Source organism: Ceratotherium simum, chromosome 6 (genome assembly GCF_057802395.1).
Source record: "Ceratotherium simum simum isolate JZ-2026a chromosome 6, ASM5780239v1, whole genome shotgun sequence".
Lineage (NCBI taxonomy): Eukaryota > Metazoa > Chordata > Mammalia > Perissodactyla > Rhinocerotidae > Ceratotherium > Ceratotherium simum.
This window is the reverse complement of record NC_141905.1, coordinates 32,395,709-32,410,539: the sequence shown is the minus strand read 5'-3', so window position 1 is coordinate 32,410,539 and position 14,831 is coordinate 32,395,709. Positions and strand designations below refer to the sequence as shown.

The following is a 14,831-nucleotide window of genomic DNA, read 5'->3' as shown; positions in this document are numbered from 1 at the left end:
ATTGTTAGATGTGGCAAGTTATTATTTGATAAATTATTGTGACCGTGGTGACTTGAATATTCAGTATTTCTGTTAAAGTTGGCTGGGTTACTGTTGGTATCTTTCTGTAGGTCTCATTGTTTGCAGAACTTTTCAATGAAATGCTTCAAAGAGATTTTGGTGTCAGAATATACAAATCATTATTATCTCTTCCTGAGAAAGAGGACAAAAAAGAAAAGGAAAAGAAAAGCAAAAAAGATGAGAGAAAAGATAAGAAAGAAGAAAGAGACGATGAAACTGATGAGCCAAAACCCAAACGGAGAAAATCAGGCGATGATAAAGATAAAAAAGAAGATAGGGATGAAAGGAAGGTCTGTAAATATTTCCATGACCAGCAACCTGATTTAGAAGTTTTCACTTAGTCTTCTAGAGTGTAACAAATAATGATCAATTCCATCAGAAGAGTGAAGCATAAAGGCCAAACTGAAAGATTTTAATGTATTATTAGAAATTTAAGTCTTTAAATTGAGCCTGTATAAACATCTATACCTAGTTTCCTTTTTTTAAGTTTAAGGCATATGGCATGATGGTTTGATTTACATATATTGTGAATGGTAGTTTATTAAAGTCTATTATTGTTTTAAGAAATTTATAATGTGATAACTATTCTAAGTAAATTTAGTGGATTTAATGTTTTTTGATTTTACTCATTTAATGTTTGGTGAGATATCTTGCTTAATTATAAGGCATTTTAAATTACAGAAAGAAGATAAAAGAAAAGATGATTCTAAAGATGATGATGAAACTGAAGAAGATAATAATCAAGATGAATATGATCCAATGGAAGCAGAAGAAGCTGAGGATGAGGAAGACGGTATGATTCAAATTTATTTATTTATCATTAGGGTGAAAAATACGTTTTTTGTTTGGTAACTTTGCATTACTGAAATCTATTTTTTTTTCTTACATAAACATTTATTTTGCCTTTTGTCATGTTTTTTTCCTCCTCAAGTGTTTTCAAATCCTCGTTTTGAGGCTCCAATCTTAAAATACATAGCTTTCAGGTGAATTATTTACTTCTTTTTCAAGACTGCTGAAAATGTGTTTTTTTTTGAAATCCATAATTTTGATATTTTTAATATTTAGAATAGAAACAGTAAAACATTCTCTAGTGAAAATCTGTATATATTAAGTAATTGTTTTATTAATTTTTAGGTGACAAGATTATTTTAAGACATGTTTATTTTTGATTAACATATATAATTAATACTCAACTTCAGGAAAAAAATTTTCCTGAACGTGGTGCTTAAACTTTGTCATAAAAGATGTAATAGTCCCCATTGTTTCATAGAATATATTCTTTAGAAAACTAATTTTAGTATTTTTTTAAATTATGAAGACTATCATACGTGGAAAAGAGTACATATACCATTTAGGTAGAGCTTAAAGACTAATAGTAATAAACACCTGTATACTTGTCACCCAAGTTTTAAGTAACAAACTTTTACCAATAGGAATGATGCTCAAAATACTTCATAATACATGTTCTTATCAGTCATAGATGCCAACCATAAAGTACCTGAAAAGTACCACTGAGTACCTGTCATTCTCTTTGTAGATTTGGGGCTTTTTAAAAAAAATCTTTTCCCGAGATGAGAAAATCATAAGAGATTTTTTAATTGTACATATCTCTGAGGATTATTATTATTTATGGTATTTTTTTTTTTTTTTTTTTTTTTTTTTTTTTTAAAGATTTTATTTATTTATTTTTCCCCCAAAGCCCCGGTACATAGTTGTCTGTCATAGCTGCACATCCTTCTAGTTGCTGTATGTGGGACGCGGCCTCAGCATGGCTGGAGGAGTGGTGCCTCGGTGCGCACCCGGGATCCGAACCCGGGCCGCCGGCAGCGGAGAGCACGCACTTAACCGCTAAGCCACGGGGCCGGCCCCATATCTATGGTATTTTTGGTTTGCGTTTACATTTTCTTCTTTCTACCAAAGCCTTTTATTTTTCTTCTCTTTGATGAAAATATTGAAACATAAAAGAAATTGAAGGAATACTGCATTGAACACCCTATATCCAACAGTCAATTCGTTTGTTAATATTTTGTCTTATTTGTGTTGTCTGTATGTTATGTGTGTGTTTCTGATCCATTTGAAAGTAGGAATTCTTTAACTTGCCTAAGACAAGACATTCTATTAACTACAATTTCATAATCATTACACCTAAGAAAATTAACAATAATATCATATGCCATTTATTAATACCATCTAATATCCAGTCTTCATTGTCCTAATAACCTCAATAGCAATGATATAATATGCATGTATCAATGTTTCTTCATTTATCTTCATTTTGCTCAATGAAGATTAGCCCTTCAACAGTCTATTTTCTCTCCCCTATCCTCCCAGTATTGTTTTATCACTGCTTTAGTTAAATCACTAAACAGTGTTCTCATTATTTTATCTATTAGAATGTCCTAGCTCTCATCCCTTAGTTGACTTATTTATTTCTTCTACTGTATAACTCCCTTGGTGGTGTTCTCATACATTCTCCTTACTTTAAGTACTGTCTATATACTGACAGTTCTCAAATTTGTATCTCAAATCAGACCTCTCTCCCATTCTCCCATATCAACTGCCTGCTTGACATTTCCGCTTAAGCTGACATTTCAAAATAAACGTGTCTAAAACTGAACTCCTGCTTTCCTTCTTCACCAAAAAGAAAACAACAAAAAAAGTCCTTCACCCTCATCCTTCTCCAACTCATTTGCTGGTAACTTCATCCTTCTAGTTACTCAAGCTAAAACCTAGGAGTCATCCTTGACTCCTTTGTTTTTGTCATATCCCATTTCCAATCTATCAGGAAGTCATATTGCTTCCATCTTCAAAACGTATCTTGAGGGCCGGCCCTGTGGCTTGGTGGTTGAGTGCACGCGCTGCGATGCTGGCGGCCCGGGTTCGGATCTCGGTTGCGCATCGAGGCACCACTTCTCTGTCCATCCTGGGGCCGAGTCTCACATGCAGCAACTGGAAGGGTGTGCAGCTGTGACATGCAGCTATCTACTGGGGCTTTGGGGGCAAAAAATAAATAAAAAATCTTTAAAAAAAAACAAAACAAAAAAAAAACGTATCTTGAAGCAGACCATTTCTCACCAGCTGCACTGAACTAATCCTAATCCAAGCCATGTTGTCTCTTGCCTAGATTATTTAATAGCCTCTCAACTAGTTTTCCTGCTTACCCACTTCTCCTCTAAAGTCTCTTCTTAATACTTGCCAGAATAACCTTTGTAAAATTTAAGTCATTTCGTTTATTTGTTCAGATTCTTACAGTGGCCCCATTTCACTCTGTGAAAAAAGCCAAAGTGTTTGAACAGTGGCCTATAAGACCTTAGCACATCAAGTCTCTAATTTCATCTTTTATCACTCTTTCCACTGCTCATTGCACCTCAGGCACCCTCACCTCCTTGAACCCATTTCGTATCTTCCTGTGTTAGGAGCTTTGCATTGGCAGTTCCTTCTGCAAACTCTTACCCGGAGATCCACCTTCCTGACTCCCTCACACTTGAAGTCTTTGTTCAACAATCACTTTCTCAGTGAGGCCTACTCTGCACCCTACCCTATTTAAAATTGCAATCCTCCCCCCAGTACACATTTCTGATCCCTCCTTATCCTGCTCTACTTATAGAATATATAACCTGTTCTACTATACTATTAACTTATTTTACTTAGTCTGCTTCCCGCTTGAATATAAGCTCTTAATAAGAAATAGAGGGATTTTTCTCTGACTTCTTTGCTGATATATATTGCAAGTTCCTGGAACAGTCTAAATATCCAAAGAGGCTCTGAATAGATATTAGTTAAAGGAATATCACAAACTGCAAGCCAAATAAGGTGATAGGATTATAATTCTTTTTTGGTTTCCTTGGTGGTTCCAATTGCTGCTTGCTTATGTTATCATGTTTGTTTGTTTGTTTGTTGCATAGTTTATTGTATATCTCATTATTCTGTCAAGTTTCTGAAAGACCACTCTTTTTCCAGTGGAAAAGTAGAATTGATGGTTTAAAAAAAATGAAAATACGATGTCAGTTAATGTCTAAAGTGGTGTTGAATCTTCTTGGTAATCAGAGGAGTAAATAACAATGAGTCTATTCTTTACCTATCAAATTGATGACAATTAAGTTTTTAATAAAAGGTAACATTAATTTAACAAGGGTAAAGAGAAGAGTTCCTTCATCATTCTTGGGATCAGTTTTAATTGTTGTACCTTTTCTGGAGAGAATTTTGGAAATGAGAATTAACCATATCCTTTCTAATAACAACATGGATGTTTATTCCATAACTGTTCATAAAATAAAAAATTAGAATCAATCTTAATATTCAGTAGAGAATTATTTAAATGCATCTCGATATAGAAATGCAATTAAATTTTCTGCAGTCATTCAAAAAGATTTTGGAGGATAGTGACATGGAAAAAGATTACAACGTAGTTTTTATAGACAGCATGTTCCTTTAAATGTATTTCATACGCATAGATATATGTGTGTGGGGAAGAAATAAAAGCACATGATCCCTGCCATAATTTTAGTATATTTTTGTGTGGTGGAATTTATTTATTTTCTAAGATGAGCAAGTATTACTTGGATTTTTTAAAAGTTATTTTAAAAATATAAGTTCAGGGCCGGCCCTGTGGCTTGGTGGTTAAGTGCGCGCGCTGCGATGCTGGTGGCCCGGGTTCGGATCCCGGGTGTGCATCGAGGCACCACTTCTCCGTCCATCCTGGGGCCGAGTCCCACATGCAGCAACTGGAAGGATGTGCAGCTATGACATACAACTATCTACTGGGGCTTTGGGGGGAAAAAATAAAATAAATAAAATCTTTAAAAAAAATAAATAAATAAAAAATAAAAATATAAGTTCAAGGAGAGACACAGGTTTGAAAGTGACAGCTTTCAAGTTAAATGCTCAAATAAGGTGGAACAAGTCTACAGAATGTGAATAAATGAAAGGAAAAGGGATTTAACCTTTGTGTAGTATATGGTACACTCTTGATAAAAATTGTATTATTTAATCCTCACAGTTACACTCAGAGGCTATTATTTTTTCCATTTAATTGAGGAAACTGAGGGTCTTAGCAGTAAATTAGTATACCCAAGATAATAAAGCTATATAGTGGCTGAAGAGTACTCTGTACTAAATTATATATAAGAAAAATAATTAGGTTCCAAGGATACATTCTCTATTTTTTTTAAATAGTTTATTGAGGTGCCAGTACGTACCACAAAACTCACCCATGTTAAGTGTACAATTAATAACTCTTAGTAACTTTATAAAATTGTGAAACCAACACCATAATCCAGTTTTAGAACATTTGCCTATTTCCTTTTTTTAATAGCTTTATTGAGATATAATCCACATACCATACAAGTCACCCATTTAAAAATATACAACTCAGTGGCTTTTAAATATTCACAGAGGGCCTGGCCCCATGGCGCAGCAGTTAAGTGCGCACGCTCCGCTTCGGCGGGGATAGCAGGTTCGGATCCCGGCACGCATTGACACACCGCTTGTCAAGCCATGCTGTGGCGGCGGCCCATATAAAGTAGAAGAAGATTGGCATCAGATGGTAGCTCAGGGATGATCTTTCTTACCAAAAATAAATAAATAGGTAGGTAGGTAGATAGATAGATAATAAAATAAAGTAAATATTCACAGAGTTGTACAACCATCACCACAATCAATTTTAGAACATTTTTATTTACCTCAGAAAGAAAGCCTGTACTCATTAGCAGTCTGTCTCATTTCCATTTCCCTCCAACCTCTTCAGCCCCAGGCAGCCATTAGTCAGCTTTCTGTCTCTATAGATATTCTGGACATTTCATATAAATTGAATCATATAATATGTGATCTTTTGTGACTAGCTTCTTTTCATTTAGCATGTTTTCAAGTTCATGCATGTTTTAGCATGCATATTCTCTTCACTAAAAGTTTATGCTATGTTGTTACTATTCAAAGACAGTTTCTCACCTGAAGCAGTCTTTCCCAGAGTGTCCCAAGATATTAGTAGATATTAAGCTTAATAAAGTATACTGGTGCCAAATAAATTTGGGAAACTTGGCTTAAGCAAAGGTTGGCATGTTTTACCACAAAATATATTATCTGCTTATGTGTGTTGTGGATGTACAAGGAGGAAATATAGTGTGAAATTCTTCATAGTATCTCAAGGACTAGTTAACTCCTAGTGTTTACTATATCTCATGTATTTTACCAACAAACCATTTGTTACTCTGAGCTTTTTGATGGAGATCCATTTGAGAGAGCCAAGAAGCCTCTAGAACCAAAATTTCTCTTTTAAAATTGTTCATGCATCATTAAATAACTGCAAAAAAACTCTTTAGTATTTGTGTATAATTCTTGAAATGACAATGTATTAGTTCACTAGGAGTACTTAAAAAGTACCTCACACTGTAGCTTGACCAATAGAAATTCATTGTCTCTCAGTTCTCAGAGGCTAAAAGTCTGAGATCAAGGAGTCAGCGGGGTTGGTTCCTTCTGAGAGCTGTGAGGAAAGGATCTGTCCCAGGCAGCTCTTCTTGGCTTATAGATGGCCTTCTTCTCCCTCTATCTTCACATCACCTATCTACATATGTCTGTGTCTAAATTTTCCCTTTCTGTGAAGACCCAGTCATTGGCTTAGAGCTCACCCTGATAACCTCATTTTAACTTAATTACCTCTGTATAGACTCTTTCTTCAAATAAGGTAACATTCTGAGGTACTAGGGGTTAAGACATCAGTATATGAATTTTAGAGGATACAGCTCCAGGCATGGAAGATTAATTCTTTAATGTTAGTTCTATAACAAGCTAGTAATGGTGGTTGGCCTGAGACCTCAATGGCTGAGGTCTTGGAGAACTGGGTAGCCTAGGAATAGGTAAGAAAAAGTAGTTTACTTTTTGCCAGTTGCTTTTTGTGTATTTTGAATTTTGCACGGGGTGCATTATATTTTCAAAAATTTAATAATAACAAAAGATATTATTCTAATCTAGAAAATGAAAATAGGGTCATGACTTGTATAAATCGCTCAACTATTCTTTTTGATACTTGAATATTATTAAGACTACTTACTACAGTACAGATTTCAAGTCATATATTCCACAGTTACAGTTTTTGAGAATTATTGATCCAAGTTACCATCTTTTATCATGGGACACATATGTTAGTGTTAGCCAATCTGGATATTAACACTGTTAGGTTCTGCATAATTATCGTAAGAACCTCTCAGTTTCTTTTTTGTTGTTGTTTTCTTTGTTTTGTTTTATAATTTTGTTTATTTATTTTTCCCCTAAAGCCCCAGTAGATAGTTGTATGTCATAGTTGCACATCCTTCTAGTTGCTGTATGTGGGTCGCGGCCTCAGCATGGCCGGAGAAGCGCTGCGTCGGTGCGCGCCCGGGATCCGAACCCCGGGCCGCCAGCAGCGGAGCGTGCACACTTAACCGCTAAGCCATGGGGCCGGCGCTCAGTTTCTCATATGTAGGGGTTTTTTGGGCTGAGGAAGATTTACCCTGAGCTAACATCTGTGCCAGTCTTCCTCTATCTTGTATGTGGGATGCTGCCACAGCATGGCTGCCGATGAGTGGTGTAGGTCCACGCCTGGGAACCGAACCTGAGCCACCAAAGCGGAGTGCACTGAAAGTAACCACTAGGCCCTGGGACTCCTGTCATACGTAGTTTTATTTTGCAGTAATCTATTTGCAGTTAGTTTTAGTAATTGGCTGTTTTTCCTTTTAGCTTTTAGAAAATATACTTTAATTTGTTTTCTTTTGTTTGTGTTAATACTTTTCAATTTCATACTCATGTATAAAACTCATTCATTTTTTTTGAACTATGTCCTCCAAATATTTATGAAATTAAGTCCTTTTGTTTGATTCAATGAAGTCAACATTTTTCCCTCCCTCTAGTCGCCTTGTAAATTTCTTCTTATTATTCTTTATAACTGTTTCTTATAAAATCCAAACTATTTTTATTCAATTAATACTTCTTTGCTGCTGTGCCTTTTGAAAACTGGCCTGTAATAGAAAAGTATTTTCGGTCTCTACAATAGTTGAAAATATCCATATTAATGAGTTTTTTGCTGCCGTTGTATTTATTTTATAGATCGGGATGAGGAAGAAATAAACAAACGAGATGACAAAAGAGATATCAACAAGTACTGCAAGGAGAGGCCCTCTAAAGATAAGGTATTTATCGAATACTGTATTTTTTATGTGATAATTTCCATTTCTTACATAATCCAGACTTCTTATTAAATATAGCACAGTCATTAAGTTTATTGGTCCTTGTTTATCTATGTATTACTACTCAGAGCAAAATTCAGCCGTTCATGTTTTGATATTTGTGGCTATGTCAGATAACCAACATGTCTTATTCTTTTATTTATTTATTTATTTATTTATTTAAAGACTTTCTTTCTTTCTTTCTTTTTTTTTTTATAATTTTATTTATTTATTTTTCCCCCAAAGCCCCAGTAGATAGTTGTATGTCATAGTTGCACATCCTTCTAGTTGCTGTATGTGGGACACGGCCTCAGCATGGCCAGAGAAGCGGTGCGTCGGTGCGCGCCAGGGATCCAAACCCAGGCCGCCAGCAGCGGAGCGCGCGCACTTAACCGCTAAGCCACGGGGCCGGCCCCAGCATGTCTTATTCTTTTCTCACATACACATAAACCAGATCAACTCATTTTTGCTGAGATAAGGCCAAGGTCTTTTAAGATTTTGCTATTATATGGACACAGTTTCAACTTCTTATTTTTCAGAGATAAAAATTGTATACTATATTTTCTACTGCATTTTCTTTAGGAAAAAGAAAAGACTCAGATGATCACAATTAACAGGGATCTGTTAATGGCATTTGTTTATTTTGATCAAAGCCATTGTGGTTACCTTCTTGAAAAGGATTTGGAAGAAATACTTTATACTCTTGGACTACATCTTTCTCGGGCTCAGGTAATCTATCTTGTGAATATTTAAAAAGAAAAGTATTTTTTTCGGAGCTTTATCTTTCTTTTTAATCTGTACTGACTTTTGGAAATATGAAAGCAATATAGGCTAAAAGTAATATAGTCAAGCAATACTGAAATGTATAAAGTAAAAGAAAGTTATAAGTCCCCTCTCCCTCTAGTTCTACTCCTCTGGCCTAATATGTAACCTACTAGATCTTTTTGTAAGCAACTCATGTATGTGTATATATAATAGTTCCAGTTTTATAAGCAACACGTGAAATCATTCTATACATATTGATACACAGCTTTTTTTCATTTAACAATATAGTATTATGGGCATTCTAACATGAAAATAGATACCCACTTCATTCTTTTTATGACTGCATAGTATTCTGTCATATAGAGGTACCATAATTGCCTTAACTAGTCCCAGTTGCTAGGTGGTTTTCATTTTTTAGTATTACAAACTACACTGTAATAAACATCTTTGTACATATACTTTAATGTATATGTTAAGTGTTTCTATCAATTTTAGACTTGAAAAAATTTTTTCAAATGATAATTTTGATTTTAGTTTTATGGAGAAGACAGTTAAGAAAAGCATAAGTGCTCTAATTGAGTGGGAGTGGATACCTGAGAAAACAGCTGCCATTGATATTCATCATATGCGAAAATTAGAACTCAGTTGTTCAAGGAGAATCAAAAACTTATTTTCATCTTTTTGTTTACTTGCTTGCATAACAGGTAAAGAAGCTTCTTAATAAAGTAGTACTCCGTGAATCTTGCTTTTACCGGAAATTAACAGATACCTCAAAAGATGAAGAAAACCATGAAGAGTCTGAAGCATTGCAGGAAGATATGCTAGGTTTGAGTATATTATTTTAAGATCGTGATTTTACAACTATATTATTAATTAAAGAGGAAAAAATAACTTAATAAAATATGGTATCTTGTTTATTATATTATAGGAAACAGGTTGTTACTTCCAACGCCAGTAGTAAAACAGGAATCAAAAGATGTGGAAGAAAATGTTGGCCTTATCGTGTACAATGGTGCAATGGTAGATGTAGGAAGCCTCTTGCAAAAATTGGAAAAGAGTGAAAAAGTAAGAGCTGAAGTAGAACAGAAGCTGCAGTTACTAGAAGAAAAAACGGGTAAGGAACAGCATTGGATATGTCAGTACTTTTAACACTCTGTTGGAATATATGTATGTGTACACACATATATACATACCTATACACACATACATAGCCATACCTTGCATTTTAGTCTGGGCAGTAATGTAACTTTACTTTTGACCATTTCTGTTAAAGGTTATAAAATTGCTTAGCTTTATAAGATTTTTTTTTTTTTCTGGTGAGGAAGATTAGCCCTGAGCTAAGATCTGTTGCCAATCTTCTTCTTTTTGCTGAGGAAGACTGGCCCTGGGCTAACATCCGTACCCATCTTCCTCCACTTTATATGGGACGCCACCACGGCATGGCTTGACAAGCAGTGCGTCACTGCGCCCCCGAGATCGGAACCTGCAAACCCCAGGCCACCGCAGCGGAGCGCGTGCACCTAACTGCTATGCCACCGGGCTGGCCCCTAGCTTTATAAGATTTAATCTTAGATCTTCATGTGTTTTCTCAGGTTCCTTTGTTGTTCTGTTGCATCCTTTTAATCCTCCCCTAGTTCCACTTCATTTTCTCCAATTTCTGTTAATTTCTCTAGTCTATACAATCATCTAAAAATGAACACTGATTTAGAAGTAATACTTAGGCAAAATGTAATTTAATTTAATTAATTTATTTATTTATTTTCCCCCCAAGCCCCAGTAGATAGTTGTATGTCATAGCTGCACATCCTTCTAGTTGCTGTATGTGGGACACGGCCTCAGCATGGCCAGAGAAGTGGTGTGTCGGTGCGCACCCGGGATCCAAACCCGGGCCGCTAGCAGCGGAGCGCGCACACTTAACCGCTAAGCCACGGGGCCGGCCCACAAAATGTAATAGAAATGAAATGAGTATTAACAGTGTTATTTATAACCATTGAAATTGACATTTGTGGCCATTGTAAAGAATTATATCTACTTTTTATTTTCCTGGTGGAAATATTTTTAACCTCAAAATTAAGTTGGATATTTTAAGGGGTGAGATGGTGAACTTTGGGTTTTTTTTTTTAACAGATGAAGATGAAAAAACCATATTAAATTTGGAGAACTCCAACAAAAGTCTTTCTGGTGAACTCAGAGAAGTTAAAAAGGACCTTAGTCAGTTACAAGAAAACTTAAAGATTTCAGAAAACATGAATTTGCAATTTGAAAACCAACTGAATAAGACAATCAGAAACTTATCCACAGTAATGGATGAAATCCACTGTGTGCTCAAGAAGGTTAGCAGTTTTGTACTTGCAACGTTTTCATAGTTTATTTCAATTTTTAAATCTATTTCTGGCAATTTTAATGTTATTAAGCTCCTAGTGGTTTTTCTAGGAGCAAATACCAGTAGCATTCTGTTCTTCATCAGATTAGTCAAAAGCAATTCCCAAAAGATTGTATTTTCCTAGAACTTTGTTGGGATGTCAACATGGTTTCTGTGTACAGAATTTTTTTTTTTTTTTTTTTTTTTTTAAAGATTTTTTATTTATTCAGTTTTTTCCCCCCAAAGCCCCAGTAGATAGTTGTATGTCATAGGTTCACATCCTTCTAGTTGCTGTACGTGGGACTTGGCCTCACGTTGGACGGAGAAGTGGTGCCTCGGGGTGCTCCCGGGATCCGAACCCGGGCCGCCAGCATCAGAGCGCGCGCACTTAACCGCTAAGCCACGGAGCCGGCCCAGTGTACAGAATTCTTAAAGCAAGTTTTATTTGTTTCTTTCAGAACCAGAGAGTGAGTTTGAACTTGGGGAAGATAAAACCATTCACTTCTTTTTTAAACCCATTTATTGTGGGCAGAGTTGAGAAACCTTTGGCACTATCAAAATTAATTTATTAGTATTCTTTGTCACTAAAAAACAATCTAGTAACTCAATGCCATTGTAAACTAATTTCAATAATTGAGAGATCTTCCACATCCTGGGTCTCACTCAAAGAACAAGAATTAAAAAATCTACGACAGTGCAAAGAATATACTACTGTTATTTTTTTAATTTCTCAGGACTCAGATGGCTTTTCAAATTCTTTAAGCCATTCTGCATAGAGTTGAGAGATGGATTTCTTTCATAGTTGCCCCAGGGTCAATTTTCCATAGATGGTAAAATGGCCTATCTGTAATATATCTGCAATGTTTTTTACTTTTAAAGTTAAATTTAAGAGAGTCTAATAAAATATACTTTTTCCTTGTCTGTTGTTTTATAGGATAATGTGAAGAATGAAGATAAAGATCAGAAATGCAAGGAAATTGGTACAAGTGTATGATAAAATATGTGTAGTGATGAGGATTGGTGTTAAATAATGTAATATATAAAATCATGATACAAGAATGTTTGAAAGTGATGCATGTTTGATTTTAGTAGTATAAATATCTGTTAGTTCAAATGATGTATAAAGTTTTATGAATGTGCGAGTCTCTGCTTTTGAAAATTGCTTGTAATTCCTGGCATTCAAATTATTAAACACTCCTTGAGTGAAATAATTTTGCATTGCAAAATGTTTTAGGATGAACTTTGTTATAGTTTTAACCCCAATAAAGTTCATCAACTTAATTGACAGTAGTATTTAATTACCAAAGGTCTTTTATTAAAATATCTAGAAAATTGTAATTTTATTTATAGGATTATCATTTTTAGGTTTAAAAAAATTTTTGTCTTAAAATTTCAGTATAAATCATAAAATAGCATGCTGCTTAATTTTTGCAAGTTTTTTGAACCAGACATTTTTTTCTTGTCGTAAAAAAAAAAAAAAAACCCTCTAATTATGAGTCTCTAAAAGCATTCATTAAAAATTCAATTCATCCAAAAGACAATACATCAAAAACGAAGAAATAGACAATTACCGTTATTATTGTATATGTTAGGCTTTACATAAAACTTATAGTTCTGATGTTAATGTTACTATTCAACTCATGAATTGTTCGAGTTTCCCAGAATAGCACCTATATTACTTTTAATTTTGAGGAGTTTTTTAAAAATGCAGTATATGTCAAATGTACAGTTTAGTACCAAGCCAGTAGATGTCAGTATGATGCCTTAAGTTAAGCCTTCTTTAATTAAAAATAATTTTTTTCATTAGTCTCTGTACTTCCTTCAGAATTTTAGTGGATACATAAGAATTGATTAACTGTTGAGTGAAAAAGGTAGGAAATATGATATACTCTAAAGCAATGATTCTGAGCAAGGGGTGAATTTCCCCCACAGGACATTTAGCAATGTCTGGAGACCTTTCTACTTGTCACCTCTGGGTGAGTGCTACTTGTGTCTAGTTGGCTGTTGCTGAACGTCCTGTGTTGCATAGGACAGCCCCCCATAACAAAGAATTATCCAGCCCGAAAAATGTCACTGGTGCCCAGGTTGAGAAACTCTTGTCTAAAAGAATATAGGGTTAAGTGACATGTCTTTCAGATAACACTAGTGAAAACTGAATAGCGGTCTTTAGCAGATGATTAGGTTTTTTTGTATTTAAATAACCCTTCCTGGAACATTTGACTGTCATAGAAATTATGCTATATTAGGATTTATTTTATTTTATTTTGATAGAATAATGACTAGGTATTCCAGTAGGTGAACATGAGAATGTAAGTGCCCCTTTACACATGTCTTAAGGTGAATGGAATCCACATGGCTTTTACCGAGAAATAGATTAAAATACCGGAAATTCTTTCAAACCAATTTTTGTCTTAAGTTGCTGTTTTTGGTCTTATGGTTTGCTGAACTTCTCTGAAGTCAGATTCCTGATTGATCTATAATTATACAGTTATTGTGTAAATGTTTCTCCATCTTCAAGGTAAGATGAAATATTATAGAGTAGTTGGAAAGTGTTTTTTTTCAAGGGAAAATCTTGGAGAGAAACTTTTAACTAAAAGACAGTAAGGAAGATAGTTCTTAGTAGAGGTTTTTTGTTTTTTTTTTTTGGTGAGGAAGATCAGTCCTGAGCTAACATTTGTGCTAATCCTCCTCTTTTTGCTGAGGAAGACTGGCACTGAGCTAACATCTATTGCCAATCCTCCTCCTTTTTTTTTTCCCCAAAGCCCCAGTAGATAGTTGTACGTCATAGTTGCACATCTTTCTAGTTGCTGTATGTGGGATGTGGCTTCAGCATGGCCGGAGAAGCGGTGCATCGGTGTGCGCCCGGGATCCAAACCTGGGCTGCCAGTAGTGGAGTGTGCGCACTTAACCACTAAGCCACAGGGCTGGCCCTAGAGTATATTTTTAAATGAGAAAATCATTATAAAGTCCATCTGTCAAACTTATTTTTCCCAGAGATATATAAACCAGAATAATATTGGGAGAAGGGAGAAAAAGTATAAATCTTTCCATTATTACTTAGGGGTAAATTTCTTAGAAAATAATTTCATGGGAAGTGGAAAGTGAGGTGATTAAGCTTAAAAAAAAAAGGCAAGTTACATATAGAAAAATTGGTTTTAGAGAAAATGAGGGGGAAGAGAACTTGTTTTTGCCTTTCTGAACGGTTTTGGATATTTATTCAGAAGTAAAAATGCAGTCTATTCTTGTATTGGGTCATCTGACATTGACCAAGCCAAAATATTTAATCAGATAACACAATAGGTGTATGATAACATTTAATTTTATTTTCCCATTCTTTTTATGTTCTGGATGCCTGATCTTGCATTTTAATGCTAGATTCAAACTGAAATTTTAAGAATTTAGTATTTCTTGGGCCGGCCCCGTGGCTTAGCGGTTGGGTGTGCACGCTC

General features: G+C 35.0%; 1 protein-coding gene across 1 annotated transcript in view; it reads left to right on the top strand.

Annotated features, from left to right (window-relative positions):
- Positions 1 to 13,188, top strand: part of CCAR1 (cell division cycle and apoptosis regulator 1) — a 53,406-nt gene extending 40,218 nt beyond the window's left edge. The window contains exons 18-25 of the mRNA XM_004427055.3: positions 111 to 350; positions 742 to 853; positions 8,137 to 8,219; positions 8,838 to 8,984; positions 9,725 to 9,845; positions 9,949 to 10,134; positions 11,148 to 11,353; positions 12,317 to 13,188. Coding sequence (XP_004427112.1) covers positions 111 to 350; positions 742 to 853; positions 8,137 to 8,219; positions 8,838 to 8,984; positions 9,725 to 9,845; positions 9,949 to 10,134; positions 11,148 to 11,353; positions 12,317 to 12,376 — 1,155 coding nt within the window. The 3' untranslated portion in view covers positions 12,377 to 13,188. The remainder of the gene's footprint in view (positions 1 to 110; positions 351 to 741; positions 854 to 8,136; positions 8,220 to 8,837; positions 8,985 to 9,724; positions 9,846 to 9,948; positions 10,135 to 11,147; positions 11,354 to 12,316) is intronic.
- The last annotated feature ends 1,643 nt before the right edge of the window (positions 13,189 to 14,831 follow it).